The sequence below is a fragment of the Ovis aries genome, chromosome 2 (assembly GCF_016772045.2).
Source record: "Ovis aries strain OAR_USU_Benz2616 breed Rambouillet chromosome 2, ARS-UI_Ramb_v3.0, whole genome shotgun sequence".
Lineage (NCBI taxonomy): Eukaryota > Metazoa > Chordata > Mammalia > Artiodactyla > Bovidae > Ovis > Ovis aries.
The window spans coordinates 139,851,286-139,876,746 of NC_056055.1; the positions used below are offsets into that span (position 1 = coordinate 139,851,286).

At 39.2% G+C, this 25,461-nt stretch overlaps 2 protein-coding genes across 7 annotated transcripts in view; one reads left to right on the top strand and one right to left on the bottom strand.

The window, feature by feature from the left end:
- The window catches only part of PHOSPHO2 (phosphatase, orphan 2), a 28,222-nt gene extending 24,391 nt beyond the window's left edge, over positions 1-3,831 (bottom strand). For 2 of the 6 annotated variants that reach the window (XM_060409788.1, XM_004004615.5), the window contains exons 1-4: positions 3,745-3,831; positions 3,082-3,112; positions 1,778-1,949; positions 1,266-1,396 (exon numbers count right to left, since the gene is read on the bottom strand). The gene's annotated coding sequence lies outside the window, so the exon portion shown is untranslated. Of the gene's footprint in view, positions 1-1,265; positions 1,397-1,777; positions 1,950-3,081; positions 3,113-3,624 lie in introns of all 6 variants that reach the window. The other 4 variants (XM_060409789.1, XM_012134369.4, XM_042243760.2 and 1 more) reach the window with 3 other exon arrangements.
- Positions 3,773-25,461, top strand: part of CFAP210 (cilia and flagella associated protein 210) — a gene marked incomplete at its 5' end in the record, with an annotated part of 31,705 nt that continues 10,016 nt past the window's right edge. Inside the window, 8 exons of the mRNA XM_060408825.1 lie at positions 3,773-4,115; positions 6,046-6,272; positions 9,392-9,565; positions 9,661-9,854; positions 16,083-16,239; positions 21,329-21,468; positions 23,847-24,039; positions 24,692-24,856. Coding sequence (XP_060264808.1) covers positions 3,773-4,115; positions 6,046-6,272; positions 9,392-9,565; positions 9,661-9,854; positions 16,083-16,239; positions 21,329-21,468; positions 23,847-24,039; positions 24,692-24,856 — 1,593 coding nt within the window. The remainder of the gene's footprint in view (positions 4,116-6,045; positions 6,273-9,391; positions 9,566-9,660; positions 9,855-16,082; positions 16,240-21,328; positions 21,469-23,846; positions 24,040-24,691; positions 24,857-25,461) is intronic.

A 25,461-nucleotide genomic window follows, 5' to 3' on the forward strand; every position in this document is an offset into this window, starting at 1 on the left:
TGGATATACATGAGCAATCACATTCCTTTTGATTTGACAATTACTCAAGTCTCTGTTTTCATTAAAAGATAATAAAGGTCATTAGCTATAAATTTCAAGAGAAAAGGGAAGAATAAACTGGTCATAGATGGTGTGAATGAATATCATCATGTAAAAAAGGTAATTATACAGAATTCCCAGGAAAAGCTGCAATTAATGTCTGTAAACTTAAAAAAAAAAATTTTTTTTAAGAGTAAGTTGTATTTTTTGAGATATCTGGACTAAGACATTGGACTAAAAACCTCACAATCTCACCACCTCATTTAACTGTCAGAAGCTCATTTAGTAGGAATTATTATTATCTTCATCTTAAAGATATGTAAGGGTTTCTCCAGTGGCTCAAAGACAGTAAAGAATCAGCCTGCAATGTGGGAGACCTGGGTTCAATTCCTAGGTTGGGAAGAACCCTTGGAGGAGGGCATGGCAACCCACTCCAGTATTCTTGCCTCGAGAATCCCCATGGACAGAAGAGCCTGGTGGGCTGTAGTCTATGGGGTCACAAAGAGTCAGACGCAACTGAGCTTCTAAGCACACCTAAAGATATGTAAACAGGAGCTCAAGTATTAAGTTGGTTAGGTATTAGTTAAATGGCAGAGCTAGAATTTGGATTCAAGTCTGCCTGATTCCAAAGTTCATGCTTTAGTAACACATTCTAGTGCCTAAGAAATGAATAAAGACTATTCATCAGTTTAAAAATAAAATACTAAGTAAGCCAATTTGATGAAAAGATGTTAAATATAAAAACACTGATTAATTTCAATGTACACATTAACCATGATATTGTATCTGTGATCTACTTTACAACCTTTATGAGGTTTTAGTAATAAGTTCCAAAATGAAAAAAGAAGAGATCAAGTAAAAATAGAAAACATGATATTTATCTATATGTGAGTGAAGTGAAGTTGCTCAGTTGTGTCCAACTCTTTGCAACCCCATGGGCTGTAGCCTGCCAGGCTCCTCAGTCCAAGGGATTTTCCAGGCAAGAATACTGGAGTGGGTTGCCATTTCCTTCTCCAGGGGATCTTCGCAACTCAGGGATCAAACCCTGGTCTCCCACACTGTAGGCACATTCTTTACCATCTGAGCCACACATGATCACATCTATATGTATTCTCTGGTTTATAATGATAGATATCCATTAGTAGAAACTGAGACTAGAGTTTATGACTCATATACAAGCAAGCATTTTTGGTCTCTCAATTTAGAGTATCTGGAGAATAACTAACCTAGAGGTTGTATCTCCTGTTGTACACATTTAGATGGCATAAAATATTCTGATAGTCTGGATCCTTGAATCTCTAAATGTCTATCCAGGGGTCTCTGGCTTTCAGAGGTTTAAGTGCAGAATTCACTTTCCCTAGAAACAATATAATAAATAACAATAAAGCACAGTTGACAATCCCATTAGAACTGCACCTAAGCACATTTTAAATTAAAATGCTTTTTAGGCATTCTGAATTTATACATAATTTTTAAAATTTTTGCAAATGTAACCGGGTTGAAAAGTGTTTCAAGCCTAGAGTTAATCAGCCACAAGTTACTAAAATCCCTGCAATATTAACCTCCAAGTAAGATGTATCATAAACCTGAAGTTAGCAAAGTTCCAACTGTGTTAACTCAGTTTCACTGCTAAGTATTAAATTTTATCAACTGTACTTTTCCTAATTTCAGATCTTTTTCTATTATCTTTTTTCCCCACCACTCAACACAAACCTTCAAAAAAAAAAAAAATACTTACCCAATTTATTATTTCCAAGACAATCTTCCTTCAGCATACAGCTTAGGTTAAATAGTCATGACTATCTTCAGCTTTAAACACCGGCCAGTTTCTAACCAACATTACTCCTATGCTATATGCAGGGGAAAAGAGTCTTCTGGTTTGGAGCAAGGGAATGGAGACTTCTTAAATTCTAAAATAAAAGTATTTAAGACATTTTCAAATTTATGTTTTCTAATATGCTTTCTTTTACATCAGAAAAGTACCTACTGGCAATGGGAGAAATAAAATTTTGTTTAAACAAAAAGTTGAAATACAAAACACGGAGTGTTATGTGAATATAAGTTCCAATAAGGAAAACTAGAAGCTACATACAAGAACAGCAAACTGCTTAAATAAGATATGCACATGACAGTCACATAACAACATTTATTTCAGCAGTAAAAGGTTAAAACGTTCAAATTAAACAAACAAGTCACAAAAGAGTGTTTACAGTATAATCTCATTTTTGTTTTTAAAAAAGAAATATCTATGTACAGTGGTACAATAGATACAATACAATAGTGGTACAGCCTCAAATGCAGTTTCTACACTTATTTTGTAATAAATAAGTGTATTTATTACACTCTCCCCCACCCCCCAGAATAATTGAAGCTCTGTTTCAAAGTGCATATGCTACCTTCTTAATTTCACAACAAAGGGGGGAAACAAAGGAGTGGAGGTGTAATTTTAGATACACTTGGCTGTAAAGATCCATGGACCAGTTAGAATTAGTGCTAACAAGTGCTAACAAGTGCTAATTAGTGCTAACAAGTGCTTAACAACACTTAACAAGTGCTGTTAAGTCAAATCATAACTGAACATTATCTCAAATTGGCAAATTACTGACACCAAATCTTGTAAGATTCAATACTTTTTGTAACCAATTTAGTTAAAATTCCACAGAATTTTTGTTGAGAGGTAATCTCCTTGGGTCTCTAGCAGTTCTGCATACCTTGTAAGCAAGGTACTCACTGCCCTTTGCTCTGGACTGTTGTCTCAAAAATGTTATGTACAGCGAACCGCTTTGAAAGGCATGCATCCTATGGCAACTGAGGCAAAATTACTGCTATTCTGGCTACTGCTGTTAATTCATCACCTATCTAGGGGACTGCATCTTCTACAAAACTGTGGCAGGCTAAGTTGTTAGCATGCAAGAGGAGTAAAACCTCTCTCTTGCCAGTTTCTGACTTTTTAAAAACTATGCTTCCAAAAACCCACCAATGTTATATGTGCAAAACTGTATTTCTGTCGACAAGTATTTTTATTAATCCTTTCATACTTACCAGCATTACGATGGATCATCTGATAGAAAACCTGAATAAAAATAGTACAACTATGTGTTAGAACTTTAGTGACTAAAAATCCTACCTCCCTTACCAAATTGAGCAACTCCAATTTGATACCTAATGTGTAAGTGTCCTACCCAACTAGCTTGTAATCATTTGTACCTCGATTTGTTAGGGAAGATCTTTTGAAATCAAGTCTGTATCCACTCTTAACAGGTTTTTGTGTCCTTAGAGGTCTGACTGGTCCTCCAAATACATTCAATTTAGTATATTGCATTTACCGAGCGATTAAAGATTTCTTAAAGGTCCTAACATGAACATTTCAATCCAAGTTTTAACATTCTGATTAAAAAAAACAAAAGCAATTACGCCCCATCTAGCCCGGACCATGCCTTAGAAACCAAAGTATTTAAAAACAGATTTTCTGTCAATTAATTCTTGAGTATCCACAGTTAAGGGAGCCGGGCTTTGCCCTTCTTACTCCCGCGAGAAGGTCCGGGGGCCACACACGCCAAGCTCAGGCCTCGTTCTCCCACACACCTGCCCGGTACATCCCGAAAATAGGGGCTGGAACCTAGTTTGGTGTCGTTTCCCGCGGGGTAGGATGACGAGGGGAGCACCAGGCCAAGCGCGGCCGGGTCCCCAGGACTCTTCACTGACCCAGGCCAGGGATCCGCAGCCATGCTAGACTCGGCGCCGCTCCCGCGTACTCTGTCCTCCAGCCTCGTCCGGGTGCCGGAAAAAGAGGGCCCTCGACTCGCACACCCGGCCTCGACTTTCCGCGCAGGCGCAACCTCCCTTCTCCAGCCCCATCTGGAGCCTACAGCGGCGCGTTCTTCGTTCCTCGGCGACGATTACCGTCACTTCCTGTGGCGTTGCTAAGCAACTGCGTGGTTTGGCGAAAACTCTGCCGCCTGGAGGCCGCGGAGCTTTCGCTTCAAATCGCCTTTCCAAGCTTGAGCACGCCGCGGGCACCTTAGGGATGCTGGTGCGATTCGGAAGGCGCAGTGGACAGGCGAAGGAAAGCACGGGTGAGCTGAACTGGCCCATCCCGGCACAGGGATTGTTTCTGGTTCCCAAGCACGGGGGGAGAGGCGAGGGTACATTACCTTCTGAAACGGGCTTCACCATATAAAAACAGCACTGTGGGCATCGTCGGTCTCCGTGTGAATTAAACAGTGGGTAGGTGGGAAGTTTACAGAAATAAGGGTAGAGAAAAGAAGTCAGAAACTTAACAGTTGACTAGCTGGTCTGGGTCTCAAGCTGCGCAGTTGCAGCTCCAAAAATCTGGTGTTTGCTGAATTCTCTCGCACTTTAGCTTTGTTATTCGTTGAGTGACTTGGAATGTATTTTGGAAATATAAGTGACCTCATTAGAGTCTTAGCTCTACTGTGAACCTACTGAGTGCTCTTAGGAAAGTGTCTGAAGGAAAGTCTCATTTTCTTCAAATCTAGAATGAAAGTAATGTCTCACCCTACGGCATATACTCTGATATATCAGAGTGTAAAAATAATGCTATTTAAGATGCATTAACTCACATGACCTTTTATAAAAATTTGATTTTGTAATAGAAGTAGCTTAGAACACTTAAAGAACTCTATTAAGTGATTTTGGTTTCTTAAGTCTGTAAATTCCCAATTAATGTTCTCATGGTGACATTAAAACCCTGGGAACTTAGATTATCTTCATGTCATTGCTTCAGTAGCAATCGAGTCCCTTGTGCCAAGTGAGAGCCAGCCATTCTCCCACCCAGTGGGCACTAGAGCATATTTATGCTGTGGAAAACTTAAGTACCAGCAGAGGATCACGACATGTAGGAGACAGTACTCAAGGGGCATGTACTGAAAAACACAATTGTTCTCACATATTCACTTTCTTGTATATGAAGTACTGCACTGGGAGTTCCCTGGTGGTGCAGTGGTTAGGACTGGATGCTTTCACTGCCTGGACTGTTTGCAATCCCTGGTGGAGGAACTAAGATCCCACAAACCTCAGGGAGCAAAAAGGAAAGAAAAAGTGCCATGTGAAAATATTTACCTGATAGATTAACTCTGGCAGTTGGTCCAGAAGTTTGCATCTGAGCCTCACTGCTACATTATATCTTCATTTGATACTGAGATTCCAAGAAGTTAAATAACTTGCCCAAGTTTACATAGTAAGGAATTGACTGAGCAAGGACTCAAATTTATGTCTTCTGATTTTTAAATCTTGTATCAGTTCAGTTCGGTTCAGTCGCTCAGTCGTGTCCGACTCTTTGCGACCCCATGAATCGCAGCACACCAGGCCTCCCTGTCCATCACCAACTCCCGAAGTTCACTCAGACTCACGTCCATCGAGTCAGTGATGCCATCCAGCCATCTCATCCTCTGTCGTCCCCTTCTCCTCCTGCCCCCAATCCCTCCCAGCATCAGAGTCTTTTCCAATGAGTCAACTCTTTGCATCAGGTGGCCAAAGCATTGGTGTTTCAGCTTTAGCATCATTCCTTCCAAAGAACACCCAGGGCTGATCTCCTTTAGAATGGACTGGTTGGATCTCCTTACAGTCCAAGGGAGTCTCAAGAGTCTTCTCCAACACCACAGTTCAAAAGCATCAATTCTTTGGCACTCAGCTTTCTTCACAGTCCAACTCTCACATCCATACATGACCACTGGAAAAACCATAGCCTTGACCAGACAGACCTTTGTTGGCAAAGTAATGTCTCTGTTTTTCAATATGCTATCTAGGTTGGTCATAACTTTTCTTTCAAGGAGTAAGCGTCTTTTAATTTCATGGCTGCAGTCACCATCTGCAGTGATTTTGGAGCCCCAAAATACTTTCCACTAATCCCAGCTGTTCTTAAGATAACAAGAATAAAATTATTCTTTGAAACAACTTCCAGATAGTATGCCATATAGAAATGTCTGTGAAAAATCGGTTAAACTTCTCTTGAAAGTTTTTAACTCATTTTAAAAAATTTATTAGAAATGAAGAACTGTGAAGAAGATCAAGTTCTCTATCCACCTCTTCTGCCTAGCAAAGTAGATCTCCGGCAGGTCACCATAATTCCACACAATGAGTGGGAAAGGATTCGAGATAGCCTAGACAGTTTGACCAGAGAAGCAGCATGCCTTCGTGCGGAAAGAAAAGCAAAGAAAGAAATGCATTTACGATCCCAAGAAGTGGTAAAACACTGGACTAATACATACGCAGTAAGTATTAACCACCTGAGAGTGCACGTGCGCTGAAGACTGACTCTTCTTAGTACTCTTTTATAAATATTTCTAAGATGTAAAATAGCATTACAGTGCATTGAAACACATTTTCAACAGCTTTATTTAGGTATAAGTGGCATATAGTAAACTGGATATATTTAAAGTGTACAATTTAAGATTGGATGTGCTTATTTACCCCTGAAACCATTATTATAATCAAGAGAATGAACATATAATTGCCCCCCAGAAAGTTTTCCTGAACCCCCATTTTACTTCCTCTCATTCCTCCCCATGCTCCCTCCAGTGTCTCCAGGCAAGCACTGATCTGCTGTCTATTATAAATTTCAGACAGTTATTTGGAAATTCTTTCATGTTTTGTATCAATTATTCATTTTATTGCTGAGTGGTATTCCATTGTATGGCTATAACACAGTTTGTTATTATGCTCAGTTGTTGATGGATAGACATCAAGGAGATACTGACATTTGAGCTGCAAGAGAAAGTAAAGACAGTTTTATGAATTTTACTTCTTTTCCATTCTGGGTGTCTTTTAGTTCTTTCTTTCTCTTTCTTTTCTTTTTGCCTTATTGTAAAGGAATGGATGTTTGATTTTTAAAGTGCTTTTTTAAAAATTTGTCTCTGTTGACATAATCATGAAGTTTTCATTCTTAATTTTGTTATATGGTGAATTGATCAGTATTCAAACATTGAAGCAAGATTGTATTCCTGGGATAAATGTTTGCTGGTCATATGTTATCTTTTTGATGGTTTCAGTTTGTTAAAATGTTAATTTTTGCATATGTGTTCATGAGGGATATTGGTCTTCTTGAAATGATATTGGTGGTCTTGAAATGATATTGGTTTTCTTGAAATGTCTTTGTCTAGTTTGGATATCAGGGTGATGCTGGTTATTGTTATGATAGAGGATTGTGCAGAAACACAGGTCTTGAAACTGAGGAACCAAGGAGCTTCTTGACGTATCCAGGCAGCTTCTTTTCATCTGTCTCTGATTTGTCTGTCATTCCATCTTTTTCTAGAATGATATATGTCTTTGCTGTGCCCTTCTCTGTGCATCTGTAAGATTCTCTACCTAAGAGGTACGTAACCTGCATTTTAGTGCCATGTACATGAGTGGGAATCTACTTCAAAGTGGGGAGATGTCCTCTGACTCCTTTTATTATCTCACCTGGGGAGAAATGCTGGGAAAAGATATTCTCATCCCCCTACAGCACTTGCCGGGATCATTGAGGAACTGAGAGGCAGAATTTTTTCCTGTTTAAAATTTTTAAAACTCTGTGCAAGCATAATATCTGCTTAGAGAGTTCTCACTTTTCCCTACCCCCTCAACTCTGCATATTTCCTCACTGTGTAGCAAGGTACATTATCTATCTTTGGGAGGGGACACAGAAAGTTTGTCTTTCCTTGCTTTAGGAACAGTGTTCATAATTTATGAATTCTCTTTTTTCTAAAAGAGGGAAGAGTTACATCATGACTGATATCATGTATGTAATATAATATGTGACATTCTGAAAAAAGCAAAACCTACAGGGAAAGAAAACAGATCAGTGATTGCCAAAGAGTACAGGTTGAGGGGAATAGTTGACTCTAACAGGACATGAGGGGAGGATGGAACTGTTCTATAAGTGACTATGCATTTGTAAAACTGTATGCTAAAAGAGCGTATATAACATATACTGTAAAATATTTGATTTTAGAAAAGCCCTTGGTCCATAAATAGATGGAAGTGTGAAATATACTCCCTGTTTGTTTTTTTTCCAGAAGTACCACACTACACCTAATACTTTACACTTTCATGGGTGTTAAAGGAGAAAAAATATGTAGTAAGTGTAGTAGAAACATAATAATAAAAACTGCAGTATAGGCACAGGGATTGGCAAAATGATTCATCCATAGAGAAAGCCTGGAAGCAATCCTGTGTTATACATGGGAGCCTGCCAAGTGCTAGAAATGTCATTGCAAGTTAGATGGAAAAAGATGGAAATTCCATAACAGATACTGAAATAACTGGCATATGGAAAAGATGAAGTTATATCCCAATGGTACAGAATATACAAAAATGAATTTCAGCTGGATTTAAGACCTAAATGTGGAAAATGGAACATTTAAAAATAAATCATAGGATAGCTTCAAGGTTTCTGGGCTCAAACGGTAAAGCGAAAGCCTACAGTGTGGGAGACCTGGGTTCAATCCCTGGGTCGGGAAGATCTCCTGGAGAAGGAAATGGTAACCCACTCCAGTATTCTTGCCTGGAAAATCCCATGGATGGAGAAGCCTGGTAGGCTACAGACCATGGGGTCTCAAAGAGTCAGACACGACTGAGCGACTTCACTTCACTTTCAAGATTTTCTTAAGACGTAGAAAATACGACCCATAAAGGAGAAAATTACTTCATCGACACGAGACATTGGCTACCTCCTCAGGGGTGTAGGAGATCATGTGAAGTATGCTGTTGCTGATTTTTTAAAGGGCTTCCCTGGTGGCTCAGTGGTAAAGAATCCGCCTGCCCATGCAGGAGACACGGTTGCATCCCTGATCCAGGAGGATCCCACGTACTGTGGAGCAATCGAGCCTGTGCTGCACAACTATTATTGAGCCTCTGCCCTAGAGCCCGGGAGCCACAGGCACGGAAGCCCGCACGCCCTGGAGCCCGTGCTCCCCAGCGACGGAAGCCACCAATGAGAAGCTCACACGTCACGCGAGAGTAGTCCCAGCTCACTGCAGAGAAGAGCCCTCGCAGCAACGAAGACCGAGCACAGCCAGGAATAGATAGATAAAGAAAGGGACAAAAGTAGCAATATTATTTATTAAATATAGAATGGAATTACGGAAGTAAATGTGAGAAACTAAGGTGTTTATCTTAGAGATTCCAGGATTGGAGGGAGAGTTCCATTATATATTTTGTAATATTTTAGATTTTGAACCATGTAAATGTATTACCTAAAAAACTGAATTAAAGATTAGCTCATAAGTATAACCTCATATTTATTAATGGTATGTGCAAATACAATACTCAGGGAAAGCTCTAATTATAATGTTTAATTTTGTAAGGTTAAATTACAAAATGAAAACAGACTACTGCTTTTATCTTTTTGTAGGGGATGAAAGAACAGAAACTTAAAGCCAAAAAGAAGCGTGATGAAGAAATAGAAGCAGAAAGACAAATTCTTGATCTAGAAGAAGCAATATACAAACAAGGAGAAAGGAAAAAGGCCATTGAACTTGCAAAGCAATACCAATTTTACCAGACAGAACGAGTGAAAAACTTTCATGTACTACTTGGGTTTTCTTACATTTTATGTATATTTAACACATCTGTATATAACTAGACTTCATTTTCTTAAAATATTGCAATTTTTTTTTGTAGTCAGGACTTCTTCTTAGTAGAGTTATGAAAGAACGGGATGCACAGATTGAATTCCAAAAGAGTAAAATAAAATCAGATAAAAAATGGGAGGAACAACTGAAACTCAGTGTTGAAAAAGCTTTTAAAGAAGAACGAGAAAAAGCAGAAAAACAACGCAGAGAAAGAGTGGCTCTTGCTAAAGATCATTTAAAACAGTATGTATATATAAATTACCTTTTTTTGTACCTTTTTCTTTTTCTCATAAAGATATAGCTTTTTTTCTGATTATAAAAGTAACATATGCTGATATACTTAGTAAGTAGGAAAAAAATAACAAGAAAGAGGTTAAGAATCACTATTACTCCTTTGGTGGCTTAGTCGCTAAGTCATGTCTGACTCTGCAACCCCATTTACTTTAGCCTCCCAGGCTCCTCTGTCCATAGGGTTTTCCAGGCAAGAATACTGGAGTGGGTTGCCATTTCCTTCTCCAAGGGATCATCCCAACCCAGGGATCGAACTTTGGTCTCCTGCATTGCAGGTGGATTATTCCTTTATCCAAAGATAATATATTAGTTACAATTGTTATAATAATGCCACACAATCTAGTGGCATTCAACAGTAAACATTTATTTCTCATGTGTGTATGGTGGTTTGGGCTTGGCTGGGCAGCTTCTCCTCAAACTGTAGGACAGCTGGGTTTGCTTGTTACTGCAGGAAAGGCTCTGATCCTATTCCATGTGGATCTCATTTTGAGGTCCACGATGGAGGGACAGCAAGCACCAGGGGAAAATTGCTTTTATGGTATTGACAGATGCTAAAGAATTAGCTGGCAAGCACATGGCTAAACCCAAAGAGAGTCAAAGGGTAAGGAAATACACTTGGCCTACCATGAGTCTCTAGTCACGTCACTGTGCTGACTTCAGTGGGACAGAGCCATAGACTTAGAATGGAAGTGAGGTGTGAGGGAGTCCATGTTTTTGAGCAATAATTGCCGGGGTCCAGCCCCGGTGGAACCAGAGCGATTCAAAGGAGAGACGGATAGGCGAGGGAAGAACTTATTTATATAGAAATATAAAAGAGATTAAGAAGAAATAGTGTAGTAGGAAAATTAAGTGGAGAAAGGAGGCTGAATAACTTGGCTTACGGGGAAGACCAATAAAATCTCAGGCAAGAGATTTGCACCATCTACATTGGGCCACTGGCACCCACTTGAATATTGAAGGGTGCCCTGCCTTAGGCTCCCTTTCGCGTGGGTCTTAGAAGCCAGGACAAGTAAGTAGACTTGGTGAGCCGCCCCGCTCCAGATGGGAATTCAGCCTGAAATTAGAGTAAAGAGGAAAGGGAGGGAGAGGGAGAAAAAGAGAGAGACACGGGGGGAGCCAGATTCCCAAGAAACTAGGCCGAGAGACTAGTCTGAGAAACTGGTCCATCCTTTATTGTTCAGAAGGCTTTTTATACTTTTGATACTACATGGAGACCAATGGGTAACACAAAGTTATGCAGCATTAGCAGCCCAGATTCTTATCAAAACCAGGCTTTTCTCTCTGCATACCTAGTTGTATACACAAATCTTAGGTAGTTTACATCATTTTCCGGCCAAAAGGGCCAATTAACGTTTTACAGTCCTTTTCTGATAAGGTTTGTCAACCAGAAGGCTTATTTGTGTTGATCTTCCCAAAGTCTGGTGCCACTCCCAGAAAAACACTAAATAAAGTTACATTCTTACATAGCAAAGATACAGCAATTTATAACAAGTGAAAGGAGTACAGTGATTTATAACAAAAGAAAAGTAATTAACTCAAAAGTCTAGTGTTGCTAACATCAGAACTACTACATATCTTTTTCCATATCCCGTTTACATTGATTAACATCCTCCCAGGTGCCTAAAAGATAAAGAATATGGAGGCCTGGCAGCAATCATTGAGTCAACAGTGAAATCCTGTCACCAATGTGATTTTTAGCTCTTTAGAAAAGGCTCTGTATCTTTAAGATGCTTTTAAGCTTTGTGCCTCTCGCAGTTGGGGGGCTGTAACCAATTCACAAGCTGTAAGAGGTCCGGGGAACCTGTTAGGCAAGCTAGAGAGCTATCAGAGGGGTTTAACTGAAACATCCCTTTCAAATGCAGAAGACTAAAGCCCTGAGTTGACTTTTTCCAGCGAATATTAGAAGAGTGGAAAAGCAGGCAGACTCTGGTCTTGGAGGGGGAGGGGGGTGGATGCTCAGGAAATTCCAGGGGGATCCCCTGAAGCCTGATCAGGTCCTTGCATTTTGTTAGGCTTCCTTCCACATGACCTTGTCACGGGCGGGATTCCTCATGCTGGCCCCCGGCAAATAATTTAATCCAACACAGTAATTTTTTATTGTCTTGGGTATGTAGCCATATAGATTTTTTTGATGTTAGTGGTAGACAGGGTCTCATTCACTGAAGTATAATTTATATTTAATAAAATCCACTTTTTAAAAAGCATACTGCTGGGAATTCCCTGGTGGTCCATTAATTAGGACTCTGTACTTTCACTGCCAAGGGACTAGGGTTCAATCCCCAATTGGGGAACTAAGATCCCGTAAGTCATGCCCTATGCCCCCGCAAAGCATACTGCTGTATAATCACCTCCAAATCAAGATGTAGAACACTTGACTGCCCCCCAAAATTCCCTCATGCCCTTTTGCATTAAGTTTGGTCCCCTACCCTTGGCCCTTGGTAATCACTGACCCACTGATACAGACTTTTTTTTCTGAGCATGTATGCTCACATTCTATAAAATAACACTGGATCCACACTATTGTTTTACAGAATGTTTTCTTCACACACCAGTAGTCTCTGTGCTCAGTCCTGTCTGACTCTTTGTACAGGGAACTAGACCCCACATGCCGCAACTAGGAGTTCACTCACCGCAACTAAAGATCCCACCTGCCGCAGCTAGGACCCAGCACAGCCAAATAAATAAATAAATTGTTAAAAAAAAAAAATCCCATGGACAGAGGAGCCTGGTAGGCTTCAGTCCATGGGGTCGCGAAGAGTCAGACACAACTGAGTGACTTCACTTTCATTTTCACTTTCATGCATTGGAGAAGGAAATGGCAACCCACCCCAGTGTTCTTGCCTGGAGAATCCGAGGGACAGGGGAGCCTGGTGGTGTGCTGTCCCTGGGGTCGCACAGACTCGGACACGACTGAAGTGACTTAGCAGCAGCAGCAGCAGATATTAATTTATTAGATATATTGCAGATTTTTGTCATCAGTATTTGGAAAATATGGCCTATTTTATTGTTTGTCTTTGATTAGTATGACAGTCTGCCTGTGACTCACAGTCAGCATGATGAGGACAGGGCAAATAAGGAACTCTGTGATGCCAAAATCCACCCAAAGAGGATTTTTGATCACACCCTTAAAAAAATTATTGTAAAGACACTTAAAAAATATAGATGAGGTTGATTACATCAGAGAAGTCCCAGATGTAAGCTGCTTGAGGGCAGGAACGTGTGTTGATTGGCTGGACGGGATGTGTGGATGCCTAGACACAGACACATCAGGCTGGAGCTATCTTGCAAGTATGCTGAGGATCAACTACCAAATGTGGGCAGTCAGAATCTGTGATAAACCACTGATGGTGCATGCTCCTGGTGGTGATGGTAGGGGGACTGAGGCTGTGGGTTGTACAGTTCAGTTCAGTTGCTCAGTCGTGTCTGACTCTCTGCGACCCCATGAATTGCAGCACTCCAGGCCTCCCTGTCTATCACCAGCTCCCAGAGTTCACCCAAACTCACGTCCATCAAGTCTGTGATGCCATCCAGCCATCTCATCCTCTGTCATCCCCTTCTCCTCCTGCCCCCAATCCCTCCCAGCATCAGAGTCTTTTCCAATGAGTCAACTCTTCACATGAGGTGGCCAAAGCATTGGAGTTTCAGCTTTAGCATCAGTCCTTCCAAAGAACACCCAGGACTGATCTCCTTCAGAATGGACTGGTTGCATCTCCTTGCAGTCCAAGGGACTCTCAAGAGTCTTCTCCAACACCACAGTTCAAAAGCATCAATTCTTTGGCAATCAGCTTTCTTCACAGTCCAACTCTCACATCCATACATGACCAAAGGAAAAACCATAGCCTTGACTAGAGAGACCTTAGTGGGCAAAGTAATGTCTCTGCTTTTGAATATGCTGTCTAGGTTGGTCATAACTTTTCTTCCAAGGAGTAAGCATCTTTTAATTTCATGGCTGCAGTCACCATCTGCAGTGATTTTGGAGCCCCCCAAAATAAAGTCTGACACTGTTTCCACTGTTTCCCCATCTATTTCCCATGAACTGATGGGACCGGATGCCATGATCTTCGTTTTCTGAATGTTGAGCTTTAAGCCAACTTTTTTACTCTCTTCTTTCACTTTCATCAAGAGGCTTTTTAGTTCCTCTTCACTTTCTGCCATAAGGGTGGTGTCATCTGCATATCTGAGGTTATTGATATTTCTCCCAGCAATCTTGATTCCAGCTTGTGTTTCTTCCAGCCCAGCATTTCTCATGATGTACTCTGCATATAAGTTAAATAAGCAGGGTGACAATATACAGCCTTGACGTACTCCTTTTCCTATTTGGAACCAGTCTGTTGTTCCATGTCCAGTTCTAACAGTTGCTTCCTGACCTACATACAGATTTCTCAAGATGCAGGTCAGGGGTCTGGCATTCCCATCTCTTGAAGAATTTTCCACAGTTTCTTGTGATCCACACAGTCAAAGGCTTTGGCATAGTCAATAAAGCAGAAATAGATGTTTTTCTGGCACTCTCTTGCTTTTTCGATGATCCAGCGGATGTTGGCAATTTGATCTCTGGTTCCTCTGCCTTTTCTAAAACCACCTTGAACATCTGGAAGTTCACAGTTCACATATTGCTGAGCCTGGCTTGGAGAATTTTGAGCATTACTTGACTAGCGTGTGAGATGAGTGCAATTGTGTGGTAGTTTGAGCATTCTTTGTCATTGCCTTTCTTTGGGATTGGAATGAAAACGGACCTTTTCCAGTCCTGTGGCCACTGCTGAGTTTTCCAAATTTGCTGGCATATTGAGTGCAGCACTTTCACAGCATCATCTTTCAGGATTTGAAATAGCTCAACTGGAATTCCATCACCTCCACTAGTTTTGTTCGTAGTGATGCTTTCTAAGGCCCACTTGACTTCACGTTCCAGGATGTCTGGCTCTAGGTGAATGATCACACCATCGTGATTATCTGGGTCGTGAAGATCTTTTTTGTACAGTTCTTCCGTGTGTTCTTGCCACCTCTTCTTAATATCTTCTGCTTCTGTTAGGTCCATACCATTTCTGTCCTTTATCGAGCCCATCTTTGCATAAAATGTTCCCTTGGTATCTCAAATTTTCTTGAAGAGATCTCTAGTCTTTCCCATTCTATTGTTTTCCTCTATTTCTTTGCACTGATCACTGAGGAAGGCTTTCTTATCTCGTCTTGCTATTCTTTGGAACTCTGCATTCAGATGCTTATATCTTTCCTTTTCTCCTTTGCTTTTTGCTTCTGTTCTTTTCACAGCTATTTGTAAGGCCTCACCAGACAGCCATTTTGCTCTTTTGCATTTCTTTTCCATGGGGATGGTCTTGATCCCTATCTCCTGTACAATGTCACAAACCTCATTCCATAGTTCATCAGGCACTCTTATCTATCAAGATCTAGGCCCTTAAATCTATTTCTCACTTCCACTGTATAATCATAAGAGATTTGATTTAGGTCATACCTGAATGGTCTAGTGGTTTTCCCTACTTTCTTTAAGTCTGAATTTGGCAATAAGGAGTTCATGATCTGAGCCACAGTCAGCTTTGTTGTGGATTGTACAGAGCTGGTGCTAAATCCAGATCGGAGCTCTGCAGTGAGGAGGCTGCTCAGGGATCTCTGAAGAACTCAGGCAAGCCTGTGAGAGAACCAGCACTTGATGACTCATCAGTCTGAAGGCATCAATAGTGTTAGCTAGGGCGAGAATAACAACCAAAATGGCCAGCAGGGTAAGGAAATCGTTGCCTTTCTTCTATCAAACTCCATTTTCTAAGGGGCAAGGTCCATAGCTTAGATAGTGTCTTGTAGTGCTGAAGTGGAAAAGCAGAAGGGATTAGGGACTTCTCTGTAACACAGTGTCACCATCTCAGCATACTGTCTGTTGTTCAGTAGGCTGGTTCTTTCTAAAGGAAAGAAACATTTGAATCTGGTCTAGGGCTTAATTTTGGTGAGTAATGAAGCAAATTTGAAGAAAGAAAAATAATTGGCAATCCTGGGATAACCAAGTTTGGATTTGGTTTTTATCACTGCTCTTTACCTATCTGTTCTTGTCCCCAAAGAAATCCAGAAGTTTTCTTTTACAGCTTCAAATCATCCCGGTAAGAATCTAATTCATTTCTTTAAAATATATTCTATTTTTCTGCTTCACTCTCAGTTTTAGTTGTTGTTTTTTTTCTTTAGAATAAAAGAACATGAAGAGGAAGAAGAAAAAAGGAGGAAAGAGGAAGAAAAGGATGCTGAGGAAATAAAACGACAGAACTCATTATATGAAATAGAAATGAAAAAAAAACAAGGAAAGAAAAAAGAAGAGATCAATGAAAGCAGGAGGCTATTTTTTGTAAGTAGATATTACTCAGAAATGTATCTCTTCAAGAAATGTACAAAGTCCAATGCCTAATTTTCAGTATATTTTTTATAAACAATAGTGGAGTAGAAAACAAGTTTACTATTAAGTTGGGTTTCTAGGTATTGTTTGAGGGGAACTATATTGCTGTTGTTTCACATGTATGTACTATTACTTATGAACAAGAATTAAGAGGAGATGTTTTGTCCAATGAATTTTCTTATCTTTAAAATGAGAGCTGTTACAAGCAATGAATGGGGTGATACATGTTCAGTGTCTGCCGCACTATTACCTTGTGCTCCATCAGTTCAGTTCAGTAGCTCAATCGTGTCCGACTCTTTGTGACCCCATGAATCGCAGCACGCCAGGCCTCCCTGTCCATCACCATCTCCCAGAGTTCACTCAGACTCACATCCATCGAGTCCGTGATACCATCCAGCCATCTCATCCTCTGTCGTCCCCTTCTCCTCCTGCCCACAATCCTTCCCAGCATCAGAGTCTTTTCCAATGAGTCAACTCTTCACATGAGATGGCCAAAGTACTGGAGTCTCAGCTTTAGCATCAGTCCTTCCAAAGAAATCCCAGGGCTGATCTCCTTTAGAATGGACTGGTTGGATCTCCTTGCAGTCCAAGGGACTCTCAAGAGTCTTCTCCAACACCACAGTTCAAAAGCATCAATTCTTCAGCACTCAGCCTTCTTCACAGTCCAACTCTCACATCCATACATGACCACAGGAAAAACCATAGCCTTGACTAGAGAGACCTTAGTGGGCAAAGTAATGTCTCTGCTTTTGAATATGCTGTCTAGGTTGGTCATAACTTTTCTTCCAAGGAATAAGCGTCTTTTAATTTCATGGCTGCAGTCACCATCTGTAGTGATTTTGGAGCCCCCAAAAATAAAGTCTGACACTGTTTCCCCATCTATTTCCCATGAACTGATGGGACCGGATGCCATGATCTTCATTTTCTGAATGTTGAGCTTTAGGCCAACTTTTTCACTCTCCTCTTTCACTTTCATCAAGAGGCTTTTTAGTTCCTCTTCACTTTCTGCCATAAGGGTGGTGTCATCTGCATATCTGAGGTTATTGATATTTCTCCCAGCAATCTTGATTCCAGCTTGTGTTTCTTCCAGTCCAGCGTTTCTCCTGATGTACTCTGCATAGAAGTTAAATAAGCAGGGTGACAATATACAGCCTTGACGTATTCCTTTTCCTATTTGGAACCAGTCTGTTGTTCCATGTCCAGTTCTAACTGTTGCTTCCTGACTTGCATACAGATTTCTCAAGAGGCAAGTTAGGTGGTCTGGTATTCCCATCTCTTGAAGAATTTTCCACAGTTTCTTGTGATCCACACAGTCAAAGGCTTTGGCATAGTCAATAAAGCAGAAATAGATGTTTTTCTGGCACTCTCTTGCTTTTTTGATGATCCAGCGGATGTTGGCAATTTGATCTCTGGTTCCTCTGCCTTTTCTAAAACCAGCTTGAACATCAGGAAGTTTACGGTTCATGTATTGCTGAAGCCTGGCTTGGAGAATTTTGAGCATGACTTTACTAGCATGTAAGATGAGTGTAATTGTGCAGTAGTTTAATAATTGTTTTAGGGTTGTTGTAATTTATTTTGTAGTTTTTAACATCCTTTTCTTTATAAAGTTAGTTTTTATTGTTAAGTAACATATTCGTTGTTGTTGTTTAGTCGCTAAGTTGTGTCTGACTTTCACGAAGTCACATACATACAGATTTAAAACGTCAAACATCACAAATCGCTTAGAGTAGCAGTCCTTGCTCCACTCCATCTGCTTCTTGGAAAATTATATTATAAATAATCCACATATTTTTAAAAATATATTAAGCTTTTAAGATATGTATCTTGATTTATCAATTTTAAATGTTTTCTGTCTCTCTGTCCTAAAGAGGATTTAGCTCTTTTCTGATACTACCCTCTTCTCATTCTCCTCTTCTCCCTAAATAATCAGGGTAAAATTTTAGTTTAATCATTATTATGATTAAGTGAATACTGTTCATCAAAGAGTTAATATACTGACTGTATTTTTTGCTTCCATAAATATGCTTCTGTGATTAAAAAAACTGTCATTGTTTTCATTTGCTTTAAAGTTGTACACCTCAATTTTTTCCATATGTTCCATGTTCTGTCAAATGGATGATACGAATTTTCAAGTGTTCAACTAAGTAATATTAAATTATCTATGTTATTGGTTTTGTTGGTGCTCCCACATCCAGAGTCCCCCGTCCTCTGCCTTCTGGACTGTTTGCTCTCTAGGCCTGCTGCTCAGCTGCCATTCTGGGCCTTCCCTGTGCCAGTTTCCTGGGTCACAGCTCCTATTTCCTCAACCTTAAGCCTTCCTCTTTCTTGGTTTATTCCTTCATCTTGCTGAAATACATCTTTGAGTAGCTTCTGAAGAAAGGCTATAGTGGAGGTGAGATTTTTGACTTCTTATCTGGAAAGGTTATCATCTAAGGTAGTGCTTGCTTTATAGTTTGGATGTAGAATTCCAGGTTCAGAATTCAGAGTTGTGTATTTACAGTTTCTTAATCATCTAGCTTTCAGTGTTGCTATTGAGAAGTTATATCCCATTTATGGTCTTCATCTTATGTGTATAAGCTACTGTGTTTGGCTTTTTCTTTCCTTCTCTCTGTTTCTCTGAAAGCTCTCAGAGTCTCTAAGATTTCACAGGGACATACCTTGTGTAGGTCTTTTTCATTTTGCTAAGCACTCAGTTGATGCTTTAACCCATAAGTGTGTCAAGTTTTGTTATTTCTTCTATAATTTTGTCCCTTTCTATTTTGTTTTCTCTGTTCTAAAACCCCTCTGGACTTTCTGAAGTGATGCTGTAATTTTTAAAAATAGTTTCTCATGTTATTAGTTAGGGTACAAGCGTATAACAGAAAACTCAAAATGAAAAATGTAAAAAATTACAAAATAAATTGCAACAGTACCTTAAAAATTAATCCTTTATTTGAAGAGCAGAGCTAATCTTTCCAAGGCTGATATGATTCCTCCAGAATCAACAAGGAATGAGACAGCTTTTCTCTTTTTGCCTTCCTATTCTCAGAACAGAGGTGGCTTCTGTTCTCAGGATTGCCTCATGGCCTTGAATAACTGCTGGAGCCCCCCCTGTCCCGACCAGACTCCAGGCAGCAGGAAGAAGAAAGGATGAAGGACAGAAAAGAGGGTTCTAACTTTTCTCCTTTTAAGGAACTTTTTCAGAACTCCCACTTAACAATTTCCATTAAAGCTCATTGGTTGTAATTTAGTGACACCTCGCTGAAAAGAACGCTTGGAAATATAGTCTTCTAGCTGAGACTGTTGCCACTCTGAACAAAATCTGGGTTCTGCTACTTATGCAGAAGGGAAGAAAGACTCTTCAGTAGGCAGTTAATTATTCCTGCCTTTTTTTTTTTTTTTACTTTAAGAGTTATCCCCAACTTTGTCTTCTAAATCTTCTATTGAATTTTTAATTTTAGTGATGAAAGTTTTAATTTCAAAGTATTATAGAATACCAGTAATATCATTATTCCTTTTGCATGAAATCTTATTCTTGGTTCATGAATATAATATTTTTATCTCTCCAGGTCACTTTGGAATAGGACAGACCTGTTTTGAATGCTAACTTGGCTTCTTACTAGCTATGTGACCCTGAGCTGAGGCTTTCAACTTTTAAAAAAATCAGAATTAACTTTTAAATTCTAGTCTTTTCTTATTATAAAAATCCTTATGAACATTACAATAATGTAGAAAGAACAGTAAAATAAAGCTTTTAAGAAATAATTCAAAACAATCACTTTTAAGAGTTTGATATTTTCATTACCTTTTCATGTCAACTAATCTATCTCCTAGCCAGATTACAGGCTTTTAAAAGTAATATCCCATAAAATAGAAGAGTACTTAAGCATAGTAACCTTGAGTTATAAATATGTTGGAATAATAAATAATTGCACCTAGTAACTTTTACCTTGAATTCACTTCTACTTTTTTTTTTCCTTTTCCCCTTTTCTTTTCTTTTTTTTTTTTTAAATTAAATTTTATTTTTTTACTTTACAATACTGTATTGGTTTTGCCATACATTGACATGAATCCACCACAGGTGTACATGAGTTCCCAACCCTGAACCCCCCTCCCATGGTAACAGAAGCACGGATCTGCCTGTATATCCCGGCTGTTGTGTTTAAAGGCACCTATTATTGTGATGGCTAACTGAGGTCAGGTAGTAGAATATGTGCTGATATGAACAGATTTTTATTTTTTGTTTAAAAAATGACCTAGTTTGAAAATTTTTATCAGAATATACATCTGCATAATTTTTTGTATATGTGTAAAAAGAAAGCCTAGACAAGAAATTCGTTTCAGAGTAATCGAGCCTGGTGGGTGGAATTAGGCATAGGAAGAGAGTAGATGTGGTAGGAAAAATTTTACACTGTGTGTTTTTAAAATATTTTAAATTTGTAAAAAAAAAAACACCAACAACAAAAAAAATAAATTTGTATAGCATATGACTATATTAACTATTCAAACATTAAATGAGATTATATATATTTACTGTATTTTTAAATTATATTAATAGTATTGTTTTAGATTACATAGTTGTAAAGAAATGAGATATTTGAAAAGAAATACAGGAAATTAAGAAGATGTAAAAGTCATCTATAATCTCATACCCTAGAGACAACTACTGTTAACATTTGATGCATTTCTTCCAGTTATATATTCAGTATAAACTTATATGTGCATGAAAAACTAAAATACACTATGGTAATGCTTTATATTCTGCTTTTCCCTCCTACTTACTGATTGTTATTTATATCTTCCAGTGTCCTTGAGAGCATAGTTTAACTGTTTCTCCATCACTGAATATTTAGAAGTTGTTTTCAATTTTTCAATATTATAAATAACTCTGAGATGAAATACATGGTACATGAAATTTAATGCCCAGCTATGATTATCTCCTTGAGATAAATTTCCAAGAGAGAAATAATTATATTAGAAGCTGACTATTTGACAGGTTCCTATTAAATATCTATATGTTGAGACTTTTCTTTGTGATAACACAATTTCCCCCCTGCCCCAGGAACATTTGAATGATAAACATATCATCAAAGCTGTAGAACAGCAGCAGCAAGAGGAAGAAGATGAAAAGATTAGAAAATTCATCAAAGCAAAAAAGCGTCTTATACAAATGGGGAAAGAGAAGGAAGCTGAAAAACACAGGTCAGTGTCTAAAATAATGTTTGTGCTTAATAAAGTACTATCTGAAATTATTTTAAATCAGAAGTTGTGATATGAAAGTGCAGTCTTTAGGAATAAAGGTCTTATTATTTTATGTATATCAGAGCATTTAGTGACTTTGTGATTTCAGCTTGGAGCATGTGAATTGGGGTTCCGATGGAATATTGATGTCATCTATGTGGTTCAGTTCAGTTCAGTCGCTCAGTTGTGTCCGACTCTCTGCGACCCCATGAATCACAGCACACCAGTCCTCCCTGTCCATCACCAACTCCCAGAGTTCACCTAAACTCAGGTCCATCGAGTTGGTGATGCCATCCAGCCATCTCATCCTCTGTCGTCCCTGTCTCCTCCTGCCCCCAATCCCTCCCAGCATCAGAGTCTTTTCCAATGAATCAACTCTTCACATGAGGTGGCCAAAGTATTGAAGTTTCAGTTTTAGCATCATTCCTTCCAAAGGACACCCAGGACTGATCTCCTTCAGAATGGACTGGTTGGATCTCCTTGCAATCCAAAGGAATCTCAAGACTCTTGTCCAACACCACAGTTCAAAAGCATCAATTCTTTGGCGCTCAGCTTTCTTCACAGTCCAACTCTCACATCCATACATGACTGGTGGAAAAACCATAGCCTTGACTAGATGGACCTTTTTTGGCAAAGTAATGTCTCTGTATCTATGTGGTAGATGACTGGAAATACTGAATATCTCTGCTTTAGGAGATGGGTATGAGAGCTGGAGATGGCTTTATGAGCCATTGATATACAAGTGGCAGCTGGAACTGTGGGTACAGGTGAGTTCACCTAGGGGGAGTAGATAAGAAATGAAGGTGACATAATCCCTGTGGAAATCCATAGTTAAAGGTCAAATGGAGAACAAAGATACTATGAAGACCAAGGAATAGTTTCCAGAGAATGGAGGAAAAGCAAAGAAACTGCAAAGGGTGTGTGTGTGTGAGAGAGAGAGAATTTACTAAGCAGAGAGCAGTCATCAGTGTTAGGTGACTAGAGGGAGAGAGTTTTAAAGTACAGCACTCATCAGATGTAGAGGTCATTGCTTACCTTAGTGAGCAATTTGGGATGAGATGAGTGAAGATACAGTACGTCGTGTTTTTGCCTAGATTATGCTTTTCACTTGTGCAAAACCCTCTGGTGGCTTCACACCACACTTAGAGTATTGATTATGGCCCATAAGGCTCTGTACCCATCCTAATTCCCAGTGACCCTAACTCCCTCTCCCACCTCATCTCTTACTGTTCTCTTTCTTTCCCTCTTCCTCACTTACACTGAGTTTCCCCTGTACCCTCTTTGGGAAATTCTCACCTCCCTTGACTCTTTCAGATCTTTACTCAAATATTGCCTTCTCATTCAGGACATCCCTGTGTTATTTAAAATTATAACCCCATACCCCACATTGCTTATCACTTTAACGGCTTTCTTTTTTACATTGGTGATCCAATACTATTTAAATTATTTAGTTTGCTGTGTCTCTACCCCAACTATTGTGAAAGCTCCACAAAGGCAGAGATTTTTAATGTTTTTGTTTACTTCTATGTCCCAATAGCTGCAGTAGTCCCTGGCACATAGTAGATAATCAATAAAAGTGTTTAGAAAAACACTTTGTTTTTGAAAGCCCAGGTGAAATGTGACTTTTTCCACGAAGGCTTCCTTTTCCATTTGCCCACATCACTTTCTAGGTTTATTGTGGCCTTTTGCCTGCATAGTTATTTCTGTAACTGCCTTTTCTGCACTTTATTTTTTTATTCGTTACTTTTTGGCTGTTCTGGGTCTTTGGCGCTGTGTGGCCTTTCTCTAGCTGCAGGGAGCAGAGGCTGCTCTCTAGTCATAGAGCGCAGCTTCTTATTGCAGTGGCTTCTCTTGTGGAGCACAGGCTTTAGGGCATGTGGATTTCAGCAGTTGTGGATTGGGCTTAGTTGCTCCATGGCCTGTGGGATTTTCCCAGGCTAGGATCAAACCTGTGTCTCCTGCACAGGCAGGCGGATTCTTCACCACTGAGACAGCAGGGAAGCCCTTTTCCCACTTTAGGTTGTCACTTCCTTGGGGCATGCACTGTGTCCTTTCTCTTCGCTTCTCCAGTGTGGCTTCGCAAACTCACTTTGATCAGTGAATATGTCACAACTCAAGTTAAAAGTTTTTGCCCAATTTCCTAAACCAAAATGCCCCCATTCCTTTAACAGATAGGCAGTTATTGTTGATGATGTGCCAGGCACTATGCTTGGCCCTGAACTAGAGAGAGGACTTAACCCGGTGCAAAAGGAAAGTTATCTATCTTCATTTAAGGTATGTTGGCTCCGTAACAAAACCATTCTTGAAGACTTGACTAGTAAATGGTTATTTTGTTACAGACTAATGGAGGAACGGAGAGAAAGAATAAATAACTTCCTGAGTAAACTAATGAAAGAGAAATTTGACAATGAAGATTTGATTATTGCTAGAGATATTGCAGAAGCTGAGGCTGAGTGGGAAAAAAGAGAAAGAGAAAAGTATGAAAAAAACAAAGCAGAATTAAAAGCAATCGCAGAACATAGAGCTCTTGTGGTAAGCAATTCACTAAGTAAAAATCAAACAAAATGGAGCCCTTTGCTGTAGCTTCTCCTAACTTACTCCCTCTGCTTCTCTGACAAAAAACTAAGAGATTTGAAAAACATTGCATAAAATTATCTTCCAATATTCTTGAAATCACACCATGTTTACTTTCTAATAGAAGATGACATGATAATTACAAATAAGATCTTTATAGATGCTAAGTAATAGTCTCCGGTTTCAGAACCATCTGAAATGTAAAAAAGTTATTAACTTTCATTTGAATGTTTTTAAGATAAACCAGGTAAAAATTACCCCATTGTGTTTCTGTGTATCTTAATACTTCAGAATTTATCCCTTACATGACTGACTTTCGTAAGATTTAGATAGTTTTTAAGCATTATAGCAGTTATATAATGCTATAAATGTTTCCCTATTTTGAGATGGTCTTGCTTTTCTGTTCCTATATTTTTTAAAACCAATATCATTCTACTTACGTTTTCATTGTTTCTTGATATTACTAGAACAAAAAGTAAACTGGCCATGTGGGAGTCACCCCAACTTTTGGTGCTTTCATTGCGCCTGGCTGACTTTCCACTTGGAACTTTCTAACTTCAAGGCCATTGGTTGCTAAAAATGGTTTTTTCTTTTGCCTTCTATCATCTAGGTGAAGAATAAAGAGGAAGAAGAAAGACAAAGGAAAATAGAGGCTACAGAACAATTGCTAGCTATCCTAAAAGCAGACCAGATTTTCTGGGAGCATGAAAAGGAGAAAAAGCGGAAAGCTGATAAAGAACGTCGAGAAGTTCAAGATGCCCATATTCAGCAAATGGTAATTATTCCTACTTATGAATAAATATGTAAATAGATTTCATGAGCTTTGGTTCCCAAAACAGTTTTACCAAGTAAGATTAGACGGTTGCTATGGTTATGACACAATAAAATGTACTAAAAATGTGAAGAGTTACTTTTTATCAGTATTGAAGTTTCCGTACTAGGTTTATGTCTTTTGTACAGATATTTATCTTTCTTCAGTTTCAATTGCATTTTAGTAAATGTGAAAGAAAATACAAATGCATATGGCAGGCCATGATGCTTTTTTTTACTTTTTCCCCTCTTTTATAACTATTTTCCAGAGAATATGTTGATTGGGATCTCATAGGTTTCATTTCTGAGGTGAGTGGGGTCCCAGAGATTTGAGAACATGTATGCAGGACTGGGCATGTAATCATTTGTTTCTGAAAACTGTTTTCCAGAATAGCTCTACCATTTTCCATTCTTCCCAGCAATGTATGCAAAGACAAGTCACTCCACATCCTTGCCAGCACTTGTTATTGCCATCTTTTAATTTTTAACAATTCTAGCATAGTGTTTGGAGAAGGCAGTGGCACCCTACTCCAGTACTCTTGCCTGGAAAATCCCACGGACAGAGGAGCC